At 44.4% G+C, this 17,391-nt stretch overlaps 1 protein-coding gene across 2 annotated transcripts in view; it reads left to right on the top strand.

The window, feature by feature from the left end:
• MALT1 (MALT1 paracaspase) overlaps positions 1-17,391 on the top strand; it is a 175,933-nt gene that overhangs the window by 118,280 nt on the left and 40,262 nt on the right. For both annotated transcript variants that reach the window (XM_040337760.1, XM_040337753.1), the window contains 3 exons: positions 1,488-1,691; positions 13,979-14,156; positions 16,277-16,351. In XM_040337760.1, coding sequence (XP_040193694.1) covers positions 1,488-1,691; positions 13,979-14,156; positions 16,277-16,351 — 457 coding nt within the window. The remainder of the gene's footprint in view (positions 1-1,487; positions 1,692-13,978; positions 14,157-16,276; positions 16,352-17,391) is intronic.

Genomic DNA, 17,391 nt, shown 5'->3' on the forward strand with positions numbered 1-17,391 from the left:
TTACTTTTTTCCCTTTTAGAAATGACATTTTGTGCAGGGACAGTTCTAAACACGGGAAACATGTGCTATTTGGGCATACTATACACACCCCTAAGGTACGAAATTTAAAGGAATATTTCACTTTTATTGTTTTAAAATAACTGCTCCCAAAAAAAACGTCTGTTTTTAAAACTTTTTTTTGCATTGATACATGTCCCTTGGGGCAGGACCCAGGTCCCCAAACACTTTTTATGACAATAACTTGCATATTAACCTTTAAAGGGTGTTTCGTGTCTTTTCGAATTTGCCGCAAACACCCCAAATTGACAAACCAGCAAACAGCCAACGTTCAAGTCTCGAACATAAATCTCATCTCTAGTTGAGAGATAAAGGATGTCCTGTTCATATTTAAAGAGCATGTAGAGTCATTTTTTTTGTTTTAGATGTAGTGAAAAGTTGGAACCCTTGAATGGTTTCTATTGCTGTATGTGCCCGACTGGGGAGATCCACACTCTCTGGGCCAGATCCACAAAAGGGATACGACGGCGTATCTACTGATACGCCGTTGTATCCCTGTTTCTATCTTTGGAACTGATCCACAGAATCAGTTTCCAAAAGATAGGGAGAAGATCCGACATGTGTAAGGGACTTACACTGTTGGATCCTAGGATGCAGTACCGCATCCGCCGCTGGGGGCATTTCTCGTCGAAATGCCGCTTCGGGTATGCAAATTAGCACTTACGGAGATCCACGAAGCTTTTACGCTTTGTTTTTTCTCCGTAAGTATTAGTTTGCAATCGCAATATTAGGGCTGCTTTTACAAGGCCTAAACTGTTTAGGCCTTGTAAAAGTAGACCCTTCTACCCCGCGTCGCCGTCTTCTTTTTTTTTTCAAATTTTTTTTTTTCCCGCCGCAACTCGTATTTTTTTTTCGCCCGTCGCGATTCTCAAAACCCGGAGCAACGTAAAACCGCGCAAAGCACGTCGGGAAAATGACGTCGTGAGCATGTGCAGTACGGCCGGCGCGGGAGCGCGCCTAATTTAAATGGGACTCGCCCCATTTGAATAGGAACGCCTTGCGCCGGCCGGATTTAAGTTACACAGCCGAAAATTTCTAGGTAAGTGCTTTGTGGATCGGGCACTTAGGTAGAAATTTTGCGGCAGTGTAACTTAAATTGAAAAATTTACGTTGCGCCAGGTTTTTGTGGATCTGGCCCTCTGTTCGGGGGACCGCTATCAATCTTACATTGGCTAACAAAGCATAAATAGAGGGGAAACCTTCCAAAATTTGCTTTAACTTTTGAGAAATGTCCTGTGTTTTAAAGGAAAGCTCCCCCAATGGTAAACAGGCAAATAATTAAATAAACAAAAATCTATCCAAAACTGAAAAAAATATTTTGCTATAAAGTTTGTTGGATCTGATTGGTCGTTATAAGGCAATCTAGAATGCTTGTGACATTTCTTAGTCCATTGAGAAGAATATAAAGGTTTGAATGTGTCTCTTTACAGCTACAGACAAGGTCGCCTTATTAATCGGGAACATGTCCTACAAAAACCACTCGCAACTTAAAGCTCCGATGGTCGATGTGTATGAACTCACAAACTTACTGCGACAACTTGACTTCAAGGTTGTGTCTCTTCTCGACCTTACTGAAGTTGAAATGAAGAATACGGTGGATGAATTTTTGCTTTTACTGGACAAAGGAGTTTATGGTAAGACGTGTTTAATAATAAATAAGGTTATACAGAATTATGATAACTGAAAGCCCAACTACAAGAAAATCAACCTTATACCCTGCTCTGGTGCTGTCGCCCCCCCCCCCCCCCCCCATTAAGGCTCCGGCCTGTGGGCAGAGCTTTGGCGTCATTACATACAAGGCAGGGACCAGTATTGTACGTTTTGGAGGCTAAATTGCAACCAACCGATCTCATAGATTCCGCTCTACATGTTTCGCGACATGGTCTCTTCTTCAGGAGATTTAACCAATCTATTGGAATTAGAACATACTTTTCGTTAGAATACAAATATGCATCTATATATATAAAACTCAACGTGTGTGTGTGTGTGTGTGTATGTATGTATGTATGTATGTATGTATGTATGTATGTATGTATGTATGTATGTTCCAGCATCACGGCTAAAGATATTAACATGAAACTTGGCACACATGTTACTTATATGTCAGCAACAAACATAGGATAGGTGGTTAAACCCTTACCCAGCCCCATTTGCCATGGTCGGGGTTTTTCTTTAAAGTCCCATTCAACTCTATGGGAAATACATGTTACTTCATAACTTCCAAACGGCTGTACATATTTCGATAACACTTGGTCACATATTACTTATATGTCCACTTAAACTATAGGATAGTTAATTTATCCCTTAACTACCCCCATTTGTGAGGGTCTGGGTTTTTGTTTAAAGTCCCATGCAAATCAATGGGAAATGTATGTTCCCACATAACTTCTGTACGCCTGGAGATATTTCAATAATACCTGGTACACATATTACTTATATGCCAAATAACAATATATGACAGTTAAATTAACCCTTACCTACACCCTTATATAAAAGATGGGTATATTTATATTACTATGATTTTCCTCCCCAAAAGGTTAAGATAGGAAGACCGGGCAACGCCGGGTATTCAGCTAGTAGAATATAAATATAAGAATACAATAATTATATTTACATCATAATATCATTTCTACAGCACACTTACTCACAAAGGGATGTCAAGATCACAACGCTAACCCACAGAGCCCGAAGGAAGCCCAGACACGGCCAAGATGTGGCTTAATTGTCAGATGTGGGGACACACAAATCTGCGACACATAGTGGTATATTGAATGTTGTGGTTATCATTTCATGAGTCATTGCTTGTACTTACATATAAATTGTAAGGCTACATCAATCTCTTGCATATGGGGTGTTATATCTTCCCATGAGCCAACATGCCTATAAGATTAAAACAAAGTTGGGGTGTGACCTATTCATACAGATATAATTGTATTTTCCTAGTACCCCAGTAAAGGGGTAGAAACAATTTATGTGATATACTTAAATTCTGGGTTGCCCCAATTAGATGCAGCAGTCCCACAAATAGGTTAAAAAAAAATAAGTCTGTCTTGAGCGGATACACAGTCCATTTGAGGGTGCTGGAAAACATAATAAGCCCAGGTATTTATAAAAGGGGGAGACGACTTTGGAAAAAAAAAAGAGACACACTGCATCTGGCAGAGTACGAACCACTCTCTCTCTGGTGAGCAGGGAGTAAACTGTGGAAGGTGCATGCCTATTGGGGAATCACTGTTGGCCACATTGATTCCCCAATAGTCATGCACCCCTCCCCCCTTATAAATACCTGGGCTTATTATGTTTTCCAGCACCCTCAAACGGACTGTGTATCCACTCAAGACAAACTTATTTATTTGAACCCATCTACTTTACCAGCTGTCTTATCCGTACATTGGTGTAACCCAGAATCGAGATGTATCACATAAATTGTTTCTACCCCTTTAGGGGGTACTAAGAAAATACATTTATATCTTTATGAATAGGTCACACTCCAACTTTGTATTGATCCTTTAGGCACGTTGGCTTATGGGAAGATATAACACCTCATATGCAAGAGATTGATGTAGCCTTACAATTTACAGTATATGTAAGTACTATTCAACCAATGGCTCATTGAATGACAATGACAACATTCAATATGCCCACAGCAGATTATTGTGTCCCCACATCTGACAATTAAGCCACAACTTGGCCGTGTCTGGGCTTCCTTCGGGCTCTGGGAGTAAGCATTGTGATCTTGACATCCCTTTGCGAGTAAGTGTGCTGAAGAAATTATATTATGGTGTATGTATAATTATTGTAGCATGTTTGTATACTAACAAAAAGTATATTCTAATTTGAATAGAGTGCTTAAAGCTCCTGAAGAAGCGACCAGGTCACGAAACATGTAGAGCGGAATCTATGAGATCGACTGAGTACAAGTGAAACCCCCATTCTGGAGGATATATGAATACCTTTGCTGTATATTTAACCATATGTATGGTTTCATGTATGCAATAGGTTTCTCTAGAGGGGATAGATAGCTTGACTGCAAAAAAGTTTTTTATCTCTGTTATACTATATACCAGTGTTTTAATGCAGATCAATATAAATTGTTAATTTTATACATGTGTGCCTAAAAGTTGAGTTTGACTGTCTTGTCCATTATTGCACTTAAGGAGGCTTTCTTTACTTGCTTCAAAACATTGCCTTGAAAAAGTATTCATACCCCTTGAAATTTTCCACATTTTGTCAGGTTACAACCAAAAACATAAATTTATTTTATTGGGATTTCATGTGATAGACCAACACAAAGTGGCACATAATTGTAAAGTGGAAGGAAAACGATAAATGGTTTTCCAAATTTTTCACTAATAAATATGTGAAAAGTGTGGCCTACATTTATATTCAGCCCCCCTGAGTCAATACTTTGTAGAACCACCTTTCACTGCAATTACAACTACAAGTCTTTTTGTGATGTCTCTACCAGCTTTGCCCATCTAGAAAGTGATATTTTTGCCCATTCTTCTTTGCAAAATACCTCAAGCTCTATCAGATTAGATAGAGAGCGTCTGTAAACAACACTTTTCAAGTCTTGCCACAGATTTTCAATTGGATTTAGGTCTGGACTTTGGCTGGGCCATTCTAACACATGAATGTGCTTTGATCTAAACCATTCCATTGTAGCTCTGGCTGTATGTTTAGGGTCGTTGTCCTGCTGGAAGGTGAACCTCCGCCCCAGTCTCAAGTCTTTTGCAGACTATAACAGGTTTTCTTCTAAGATTGCCCTGTATTTGGCTCCATCCATCTTCCCATCAACTTTGACCAGCTTCCCTGTCCCTGCTGAAGAAAAACATCCACACAACATGATGCTTCCACCACCATGTTTCACGGATGGTGTGTTCAGGGTGATGTGCAGTGTTAGTTTTCCACCACACGTTTTGCTTTTAGGCCAACAAGTTAAATCTTGGTCTCATCTGACCAGAGCACCTTCTTCTACATCAGGGATATGCAATTAGCGGACCTCCAGCTGTTGCAGAACTACAATTCCCATGAGGCATAGCAAGACTCTGACAGCCACAAGCATGACACCTAGAGGCAGAGGCATGGTGGGACTTGTAGTTTTGTAACAGCTGGAGGTCCACTAATTGCATATCCCTGTTCTACATGTTTGCTGTGTCCCCCACAAGGCTTCTCGCAAACTGCAAACAGGACTGCAATCACCGCTTTACCGTCTTGTCCATTATTGCACTAGGATGCTCTCTTTATTTGCTTCTACACAGGAACTCTTACCTTTGGATCATTTTATATGGACTATTAATTTATTGCGATGCACTATATTTTGTTTTATGATTTGTCAAGGCATTTTGGATTATCCTTGAGTGTCAGCTAGCAATTTTATTTATACTTAAAATATTCATTAATATTTTGTCCGCGCTGAATATCTGTCGTTTATATGGTGATTTATAAAGAACTGAAGCCAGCAGCAGCCTCATTTTCCATATTTATAAGAATAACAGCAATGACACCCCAAGGAAGGCCAGGATAGGCTGGCAGCGAGCTTTCAATCCCTAAGCCAGAGCTAATAATATACAGTGCCTTGCAAAAGTATTCGGCCCCCTTTGAACTTTGCGACCTTTTGCCACATTTCAGGCTTCAAACATAAAAATATAAAACTGTAATTTTTTTTTGAAGAATCAACAACAAGTGGGACACAATCATGAAGTGGAACGAAATTTATTGGATATTTCAAATTTTTTTAACAAATAAAAAACTTAAAAATTGGGCTTGCAAAATTATTCAGCCCCTTTACTTTCAGTGCAGCAAACTCTCTCCAGAAGTTCAGTGAGGATCTCTGAATGATCCAATGTTGACCTAAATAACTAATAAATAGAATCCACCTGTGTGTAATCAAGTCTCCGTATAAATGCACCTGCACTGTGATAGTCTCAAAGGTCCGTTTAAAACGCAGAGAGCATCATGAAGAACAAGGAACACACCAGGCAGGTCCGAGATACTGTTGTGGAGAAGTTTAAAGCCGGATTTGGATACAAAAAGATTTCCCAAGCTTTAAACATCACAAGGAGCACTGTGCAAGCGATAATATTGAAATGGAAGGAGTATCAGACCACTGCAAATCTACGAAGACCTGGCCGTCCCTCTAAACTTTCAGCTCATACAAGGAGAAGACTGATCAGAGATGCAGCCAAGAGGCCCATGATCACTCTGGATGAACTGCAGAGATCTACAGCTGAGGTGAGAGACTCTGTCCGTAGGACAACAATCAGTCCCTGTATACTGCACAAATCTGGCCTTTATGGAAGAGTGGCAAGAAGAAAGCCATTTCTTAAAGATATCCATAAAAAGTGTTGTTTAAAGTTTGCCACAAGCCACCTGGGAGACACACCAAACATGTGGAAGAAGGTGCTCTGGTCAGATGAAACCAAAATCAAACTTTTTGGCAACAATGCAAAACATTATGTTTTGTGTAAAGGCAACACAGCTCATCACCCTGAACACACCATCCCCACTGTGAAACATGGTGGTGGCAGCATCATGGTTTGGGCCTGCTTTTCTTCAGCAGGGACAGGGAAGATGGTTAAAATTGATGGGAAGATGGATGGAGCCAAATACAGGACCATTCTGGAAGAAAACCTGATGGAGTCTGCAAAAGACCTGAGACTGGGACGGAGATTTGTCTTTCAACAAGACAATGATCCAAAACACAAAGCAAAATCTACAATATAATGGTTCACAAATAAACATATCCAGGTGTTAGAATGGCCAAGTCAAAGTCCAGACCTGAATCCAATCGAGAATCTGTGGAAAGAACTGAAAACTGCTGTTCAGAAACGCTCTCCATCCAACCTCACTGAGCTCGAGCTGTTTTGCAAGGAGGAATGGGCAAAAATTTCAGTCTCTCGATGTGCAAAACTGATAGAGACATACCCCAAGCGACTTACAGCTGTAATCGCAGCAAAAGGTGGCGCTACAAAGTATTAACTTAAGGGGGCTGAATAATTTTGCACGCCCAATTTTTCAGTTTTTTATTTGTAAAAAAAGTTTGAAATATCCAATAAATTTCGTTCCACTTCATGATTCTGTCCCACTTGTTGTTGTTTCTTCAAAAAAAATTACAGTTTTATATCTTTATGTTTGAAGCCTGAAATGTGGCAAAAGGTCGCAAAGTTCAAGGGGGCCGAATACTTTCGCAAGGCGCTGTATGTTGGGCTGAGTGGAGAAACTTCCCTATTTAGACATCAGTGCAGGACTTGCAGTCAGTTAGACATACTGCACATAATATAGCTACCTGCTCCCTGATCAGACCTGCAATCACAGCATCTGGCAGAGGGGAGTCTTCCAGCCCTCACCTCTTTAGCAACTTTGAGAGGTCTTGTGACCCAATGACGTGCACCTTAAAAGAAGTAGATATTGGAGTATTTCCCCCCCAATAAACCAAGTTCTTTAGGAACACCAAACTTTCACCATGCTCACTCATCAACATGGCAACAACAAAAATGCTAGCACACAGGATTAGGGGTGGATTGGGGACAAGATTTAATAAAAAAATAAAGTCCAAGGGTAAACTGGATAAAACCAGTCCAATGAAATATGGTGATGTTCCTTTAAAAATAATGATGGTGAGTTTGGAGAGTAAAACACACACTAGGGCTAAGCTTTCCTCAGGAGTGAAGCCAACTCTGGATATGCATGTAAGAAAAAACACAGGAAAGCGCCTCTGAGTGCAAGGTTTAATGTACAATAATATAAAGTAATCCAATACTTACATAACAGTAAGGCCTCGTACACACAATAGGTTAAACAGAGGACAACGGTCTGATGGACCGTTTTCATCAGTCAAAACCGATCGTGTGTGGGCCCCATAGGTTATTTAACCATCGGTTAAAAAAAAGCCAACTTGCTTTAAATTTAACCGATGGATTCCTAACCGATAGGTCAAAACCGATCGTTAGTAGGCACAACCATCGGTTAAAAATCCATGCATGCTCAGAATCAAGTCGACACATGCTTGGAAGCATTGAACTTCATTTTTTTCAGCACGTCGTTGTGTTTTTTTACGTCACCGCGTTTTGACGCGATCGTTTTTTTAACCGATAGTGTGTAAGCGCAACGGACCATCAGTCAGCTTCATCGGTTATCTCATCAGATGGACTGATCGTGTGTACGCGGCTTAAGAATAGATGTGCTCGTGACAAAATTTGCACGGGATAGTCCCCAGCGTCTCCTGTGTTTTTTTTTCACTCATCAACAAGGCAACATGGTACACTTTGCACCATCAAAGGGCTAGTTGGTTGAGTTTGCCCCCCTCCCCAGGCCAAAGGTCCTTTCTTGGACAGCCCCCATAGTTCTCTTTGTACACAATAAGAGGTTCAAGAGCACATACGGCCACGCGCCTATTTATATACAGTATCTCACTTACATCTTTCTGTATTCTCAATAGTGCGCTCCGTGATAATTTTAGGTTATCGTGCTTGGTTCTGAAATTGCACCCACCCTTACTTCCTGTGGTTTTGTTTTGCAAGATATTATAGACTGATAAGACCTCTGCTTCCCTCTTTTACAAAAGAGTTCCGCTGTCTGTTTTTAGTCGGCTTTGACAGTCAGTAATCTGGCACCAGCTTAGTGAAGGCTTTGTTTACCATCTATGCAAATAATTAGAATTCAAGGAGACCTGCACAAAACTTTCTTTAAATTGTCTTTGGTTATAAAAGGTTGCCCACTCTGGGACTGGACTGAACCATAGGCTAACCCAGAACTTTCCTTTTCAAGATGTACATGTGACATGCAAATCACAGGTGTATAGTGGATAGTGCCCATGGTAAAGGGTCTGTCTCCGGGAAACGGCTGTCCCCGGTTTTCCCCCGGAGTCTTGAGTTTGTGGTGTAAATGCTGTGTGCATGGCAAGTTCTGCTGCCATGTTCCAGCTGTGACATTTCTAACTCACACTTGCAGGGTGAGTTGGAGCCTGCGTACTGCAAACCATGCACTACCCATCGGCTCCTGGGGACAATGGGCCAAATTCTCAAAAAAGCTGCCTAACTTAACTTTCAGCAGTTAAGTTACACAGGCGTTACATTTCTACCTAAGTGCCCGATCTTCAAAGCACTTACCTAGAAATTACACGCCGTGTAACTTAAGTGCCTCCGTCGCAAGCGGTCCTCCTCTCCGGGGGGCGATTACAATTTAAATGAGGCGCGCTCCCGCGCCGGCCGTACTGCGCATGCGTGTGACGTAATTTTCCAGACGTGCAGCGCGCGAACGTAATTTACGCCGGGCTTTGTGGATTGCGACGGAACAATAAAGTTGCGACGGGTGAAAAAAAAAATACGCGCCGGGAAAACAAATAAAAAAAAAAACAATTGACAGCGTCGCTCCGCATGCATTCCTAAGAGGGAGAACTCCATGCCAATTTTCAAAGAAAAAACCGGCATGGGTTCCCCCCCCAGGAGCATACCAGGCCCTTAGGTCTGGTATGGGTTGTAAGGAGACCCCCCCTACGCCGAAAAATCGACGTAGGGGGTCCCCCTACAATCCATACCAGACCCGTATCCAAAGCACGCTACCAGGCCGGCCAGGAATGGGAGTGGGGACGAGCGAGCGCCTCCCCCCCTCCTGAGCCGTACCAGGCCGCATGCCCTCAACATGGGGGGGTTGGGTGCTCTGGGGCAGGGGGGGCGCACTGCGGGCCCCCCCACCCCAGAGCACCCTGTCCCCATGTTGATGAGGACAGGACCTCTTCCCGACAACCCTGGCCGTTGGTTGTCGGGGTCTGCGGGCGGGGGGCTTATCGGAATCTGGGAGTCCCCTCAAATAAGGGGGCCCCCAGATACCGGCCCCCCACCCTAAGTGAATGGATATGGGGTAAAAATAACCCACGTGGGTACCTACCGGAGCATGATGGGACGGTGATGCCTATATAAATGGGATGCAAGGCGCGCTTCCATCATTGCAGTGAGAAGAGGCGTCGAGTCAACATCGGAAGAAGGGAGAAGAAGAGAAGAGAAGAAGATGACGTCACAGAAGACCGCGCTGGCTGCCTGCTAGTAATTGAGCTAACACACGAAGATAGCAGGCAGCCAGCGCTGAAGGAGAAGGCACCGGACAGCTGGAGAAGAACCGGGGTGCGCCGAGTCAACAGCGGAGAGCGGCGAAGATAGAAGAAGACCCCCGGAGAGCGGAGAAGACCCCCCCGGAGAGCGGAGAAGACCCCCCCGGAGAGCGGAGAAGACCCCTGGAGAGTGGAAGAAGAAGCCCCCCCTGGTATTAGAGCTAAAGAAGACAGGGGGGGCCTCCGGAGCAGACTAATAAATTATTTTAAAAACCCTTGTGTTGTGTGTTTAATAACTATCACTTTGCCTCCAGGTGAATGGGTAGGGGTACGATGTACCCCATATCCATTCACTTAGGGTGGGGGGCCGGTATCTGGGGGCCCCCTTATTTGAGGGGACTCCCAGATTCCGATAAGCCCCCCACCCGCAGACCCCGACAACCAACGGCCAGGGTTGTCGGGAAGAGGTCCTGTCCTCATCAACATGGGGACAGGGTGCTCTGGGGTGGGGGGGCCCCCGCAGTGCGCCCCCCTGCCCCAGAGCACCCAACCCCCCCATGTTGAGGGCATGCGGCCTGGTACGGCTCAGGAGGGGGGGGGCGCTCGCTCGTCCCCACTCCCATTCCTGGCCGGCCGGGTAGCGTGCTTTGGATACGGGTCTGGTATGGATTGTAGGGGGACCCCCTACGTCGATTTTTCGGCGTAGGGGGGGTCTCCTTACAACCCATACCAGACCTAAGGGCCTGGTATGCTCCTGGGGGGGGAGCCCATGCCGGTTTTGATTTTACAAATTGCCGTGGAGTTCTCCCTCAGGAATGCATACCAAATGCCGTCGCTTGAATGGGCTTTTACATGGTGTTACTAACTTTCCACATTGTAAAACCAGCCCTAGTTTTGCGCAAGCAAATCGGAACTTACGCAGAAATCACAATGCTTAAAAGCTTTGTGGATCTGCTTAAGTCCTCATTTGCATACTCAAAGCGGCATTTCAATGAGAAATGCCCCCAGCGGCGGATGCGGTACTGCATCCTAAGATCTGACCGTGTAAGTGTCTTACACATGTCAGATCTTCTGCCTAACTTTGGAAAAAGCCTTTTGAGGATCGTTTCCAAAGTTAGGCACAGAGATACGCAGGCTGCACAGCAGTTCCGCCTGCGTATCTCTTTTGAGAATTTGGCTCAATGTTCCAAATTGTTAGTAGGCCTGATCCCTGAACTGTTACTTATGACTTCTGAACTGTAACTGTTACTTAATCCTGACACCTGAACTATGTGAGTTATCTAATCTTGACACCTGAACTCTGTGCATTACTTAATGCTGACCCTCTGAACTCTGTGTTTTATCGAATTCTGACCCCTGAATTGTGTGCGTTATCTAATCCTGGCCCCTGATATTTGTTCATTATCTAATCCTGGCCCCCTGAACTCTATACTTAAAGTAATGCGTAAACCTTCCTTTGTTTTTTAAATAACAAACATATCATACTTACCTCCACTGTGTAGTTTGCTTTGCACAGTGTGGCCCGAACCTCATCTTCTGGGGGCGCTCGCGGCTCCTCCTCGCGGGTTACCTTGCGGGCGCGCTCCCGAGTTTATCATTTGCGTGCATAGCAACAGAATGCCGGACTCGGCCCCTCCCCCCGGCGCCTACGTCAATGGATTTGATTGAAAGCAGTGGGAGCCAATGGCTGCGCTGCTATCAATCTATCAAATCAAGAGTCTAGAACTCTGTGCGTTATCTAATCCTGACCCCCTAAACTTGGTGCGTTATCTAATCCTGACCCCCAGAACTTTGTGCGTTGTCTAATCCTGACCCCCGGAACTTTGTGTGTTATCTAATCCTGACCCCCTGAACTCTGTGCGTTATCCAATCCTGAGTGAGTGAGAAACGTATATAGCGCAACACATGCAAACTGAATCGTCTCTGGGCGCTTGGTATCCATTCCCTGGGCCGTCAGAAGAGATGGGTCTTGATCTTTCTCCTGAAGGCCAGGTGGTTTACCTCCAATCGGATGGTGGTTGGTATAGTCTGGGACTTTGGACTGCAAATCTTAATCTTAACCCCTGAACTCTGTGCGTTATCTAATCCTGACCCCCGGAACTCTGTGCATTATCAAATCAGGCCCCCCGGAACTCTGTGCATTATCAAATCCTGACCCCCGGAACTCTGTGCGTTATCAAATCCTGAGTGAGTGAGAAACGTATATAGCGCAACACATGCAAACTGAATTGCCTCTGGGCGCTTGGTATCCATTCCCTGGGCCCTCAGAAGAGATGGGTCTTGATCTTTCTCCTGAAGGCCAGGTGGTTTACCTCCAATCGGATGGTGGTTGGTATCGTCTGGGACCTTGGACCGCAAATCGTAATCCTAACCCCTAAACTCTGTGCGTTATCAAATCCTGACCCCCGGAACTTTGTGTGTTATCTAATCCTGACCCCTGGAACTCTGTGCATTATCAAATCCTGACCCCCGGAACTCTGTGCATTATCAAATCCTGACCCCCGGAACTCTGTGCGTTATCAAATCCTGACCCCCGGAACTTTGTGTGTTATCTAATCCTGACCCCCTGAACTCTGTGCGTTATCTATTCCTAACCCCTAAACTCTGTGCGTTATCTAATCCTGACCCCCGGAACTCTGTGGGTTATCAAATCCCGACCCCCTGAACTCTGTGCGTTATCTAATACTGACCCCCAGAACTCTGTGCGTTTAACACAAAATTCCGGGGGTCAGGATTTGATAATGCACAGAGTTCCGAGGGTCAGGATTAGATAACGCACAGAGTTCAGGGGGTCAGGATTAGATAACACAAAATTCCGGGGTCAGGATTTGATATCTAATCCTGACCCCCAGAACTCTGTGCGTTATCAAATCCTGACCCCCGGAATTTTGTGTTATCTAATCCTGACCCCCTGAACTCTGTGCGTTATCTAATCCTAACCCCTAAACTCTGTGTGTTATCAAATCCTGACCCCCGGAATTTTGTGTTATCTAATCCTGACCCCCTGAACTCTGTGCGTTATCTAATCCTAACCCCTAAACTCTGTGTGTTATCAAATCCTGACCCCCGGAATTTTGTGTTATCTAATCCTGACCCTCGGAACTTTGTGCGTTATCTAATCCTAACCCCTAAACTCTGTGTGTTATCAAATCCTGACCCCCGGAATTTTGTGTTATCTAATCCTGACCCCCTGAACTCTGTGCGTTATCTAATCCTAACCCCTAAACTCTGTGTGTTATCAAATCCTGACCCCCGGAATTTTGTGTTATCTAATCCTGACCCTCGGAACTTTGTGCGTTATCTAATCCTAACCCCTAAACTCTGTGCGTTATCTAATCCTGACCCTCAGAACTTTGTGCGTTATCTAGTCCTGAATTCTGTGCGTTATCTAATCCTGACCCCTGAACTCTTTGCATTATCTGATCCTAACCCTATACTTTACTTAATCCTAACCCCTGAACTCTGTGCGGTGATTAATCCTGACCCTTAAACTCTATGCTTTATTTAACACTGGCCCCTAAACTCTATGCTTTACTTAAACCTGACCCCCTGAACTCTGTGCGTTACCTAATCACTATTTTTTTTCAGTTTATCAAATGGGCACATAGTTTTGGGGTATGCCACTACAAATAAAGGCATGGTCTTGTCGGTGTAGTCAAGTAGGATTTGCCCAGATTTCATTTTGAACATCTGGTAACCTTAACACAGGGAAATTGTAAAATGTGGTGTGGTTCACTAATATGGTGGAGTATGAGTATGGAATATTCATCCTTCAGGGCAAATGATGGACTTCATTCCATCAAATCTGGGGTTTTCCATTGCTTACTCGTGTCTATGCAGATGTATGTGAAAGTAATTTCCATTGTCTTCCAGGATTGTTGTACTACGCGGGTCACGGGTACGAAAATTTTGGAAACAGTTTCATGGTACCGATTGATGCTCCAAAACCGTACAAGTCCTCCAACTGTTTGTGTGTGCGAGACATACTAAAGCGAATGCAAGAAAAAGAGACTGGGCTCAATGTATTCCTACTCGATATGTGCCGGAAGAGGTAAGAAGCAGCCTCCTGCCCCAGGGCATAGGATCATTAGAAATATCAATGTCTAAAAAACAAGAGTGACACCTATTTTTAATTCCTTTCTGCCCAGCCCCGGCATTAAATGAGTCGTTATGCCCGGGGGTGGGGTGGAGGATGGATGGGATGCCTGATCACATGACCACTATAATTTGCTGTCACACTGTCACATGATCAGCAGCCCATCCCACCAGCTCCAGATCATTACTAGAGACCAGGATCTGTCTAAGACAGCTCAGTCACAGTACTGGGAGCACCCAGTGAGCACATTCTCAGCACATAAACCTTGAACATCCATAGTGTGCATGTGCTGTGCATGAGCGTTAAAGCTCACCCTCTTTGCCATTGCACATATGTGTTATGTGGCCAGCAATAGGTTGAATATGTAAACTCCTTTAGAAGCGCATCATGATTTGAATTTGGATATTTAAAGTGTATATCTTCAATACACCTTTGCTATACATGCTTATTGTGTTTCCTCCTTATAAAATTGATGCTAATATAGAAAAATACATGACAGCATACATGGCAACTGACAGCTGACAACTCTAATATTCTTTCTCAAGCAGTGTTATCAGCCTTACCAGCCTTGCCCAGTTCTATCCTGCTGAACTACAGAACACCTCCCTCATATTATGGAGAGGGGTGGGCTGGGGGGTTTCTTGCTCTTTTCAAACTGTTTTGCTAGATTTTTTTTAATATATGCACACTATATTACCATAAGTATTGGGACACCTGCCTTTACATGAACATGAACTTTTACCACTTGACATCAGAGCTATAGCCAAAAGACGGCTACAGCGTGGACCTCAAATGCTGGGAGGGCGTCCATGTACGTCCTCCCATTCTCACTGCGCCCACGTGATTGCCGAGTACTCAGCTGCTCACAGAGCAGGGTAATGGGCCAATCACAGCTGAGACAGCTGATCACGGAAGTAAACAGAAGCCGATTGCCGCCTTTTTTCGTCTTCACGCTGTCAGCGTGAAGAAGAGAATAAAGCCAGTAGCCGGCTTCTGTTAGAGGGACATCGATCCACTAAGTGCCCATCAGTGCTGCGAATCAGTGCCCATCAGTACTGCTAATCATTACCCACTTTTGCCACCTTGAGTGCCCATTAGTGCTGCCAATCGGTGGCCATCAGTGCTTCATCATCAGTGTCTTTTGATCAGTGCTCACTAGTGATATGCCACCTATCAGTGCATATCAGTGCCCATCAGTGCAGCTTCATCAGTGCCGCCTTATATTTGATCCTTAGGACACAGCTGATCACAGATCGTGGTAAAGGGCCAATCAGAGCTGATAACATGTAAATACACTTGCTGGTTATAGGCATTCCCATCCTCACTCACTGTACCTGTGTGAGGAAAGGAGTGCCGATACCTGGCACGGATATCAGTACACTGTTTACACTGATAATCAGGGCACTGATCATCGGTGTCCTGATTATCAGTGCAGCCCCATCATGTTGGATGAGAAGGCCTGGCTCGCAGTCTCCACTCTAATTCATCCCAAAGGTGTTCTATCGGGTTCAGGTCAAGACTCTGGTCAGGCCAGTCAAGTTCCTCCACCCCATGTCTTTATGGACCTTTCTTTGTGCACTGGTCCAAATCATTTGGTGGAGGGGGGATTATGGTGTGGGGTTGTTTTTCTGGGGTTGGACTTGGCCCCTTAGTTCCAGTAAAGGGAACTGTGTTTTTAAGCCATCAGCATACCAAGACATTTTGGACAATTTCATGCTCCCAACTTTGTGGGAACAGTTTGGGGATGGCCCCTTCCTGTTCCAATATGACTGTACACCAGTGTACAAAGCAAAGTCTATTAAAGACATAGATGAGTGAGATGGGGTGGAGGAACCTGACTGACCTGCACAGAGTCCTGACCTCAACCCGATAGAACACCTTTGGGATGAATTAGTGTGGAGACTGCGAGCCAGGACATTTCAAAAGGAGTTGCAAGAAAATGAAACCTATGTGTTTCTCTCATTACAAGCTGTTTATAACGGACATAAAGAGTGGGCAGTTTTGTGGGGCGTTTTTGTTGTTTTGTTACAAACTGTATCTGTCTGTCTCTCATCCCAAAACATATCTTTTTACAGGAACCAGTATGACAACACTATCCTAATTCCTGACAACCTGAGGGTGACGGCGAACATTGTCTTTGGCTATGCCACGTAAGTTTTGCTCTTATCCATTGACCTTGGCTGACAGCTAGAGATATGATCATTCAGTTGTGGGCGACCATAGAGCCTAATGATCAGCAAATCTAGATTTTCTACGACCATCTGGAAATATTGGATGTGTATTTGAGCCTCACATAATAAGTGCCCTTCCTAAACATAGAGGGGCAGATCCACATACAATTAGATGGGCGCAGCGTATGTGAGATACGCTACGCCGCTGTAACTTACTTTTGGCGCCTAATTCAAATCGGCGAGTAGGGGGGCGTGTTTCATTTAAATGAAGCGCGTCCCCGCGCCGAACGAACTGCGCATGCGCCGTCCCTAAATTTCCCGCCGTGCATTGCGCTAAGTGACGTCGCAAGGACGTCATTGTTTTGACTTGGACGTGACTTACGTCCATCCCGCGATTCACGGACGACTTACGCAAACGAAAAAAAAATTCAACTTAAACGCGGGAACGACGGCCATACTTAACATAGCAGATCTAACTATACGCCACGAAACAGCAGCTTTAACTATACGCCGGAAAAAGCCGACTAGAGACGGCGTAAAAGAATGCGACGGCCGCTCGTACGTTCGTGGATCGCCGGAAATAGCTAATTTGCATACTCTACGCGGAAAACGACAGGAACGCCACCCAGGGGACGCCGAAGAATTGCATCTACGATCCAGAGGCGTACGAAGACGTAAGCCTGTCGGATCTAACCCAGATGCCGTCGTATCTTGTTTTGAAGATTCAAAACAAAGATACGACGCGGTAAATTTGAAAGTACGCCGGCGTATCAGTAGATACGCCGGCGTACTCGCTATGTGGATCTGCCCCAGACTATGTACCAAAAGATGAAGGTGGATTAAAAAATATAAATTGCCTTTCTTCGTTTTTAAATACTGTATGCTTTAGGTTGTCAAAAGGGGAAAAATTATACCCTTACACTAGATTCACACCTATGTGTTTTTTAGCGCATTTTGCAGGTTGCATAAACATACTCCAGTCCATTTAATATGGTTTCCTAGGGTACATGTTTCCTGCA

The sequence above is a fragment of the Rana temporaria genome, chromosome 1, assembly GCF_905171775.1.
Source record: "Rana temporaria chromosome 1, aRanTem1.1, whole genome shotgun sequence".
In the NCBI taxonomy this organism is placed as follows: domain Eukaryota; kingdom Metazoa; phylum Chordata; class Amphibia; order Anura; family Ranidae; genus Rana; species Rana temporaria.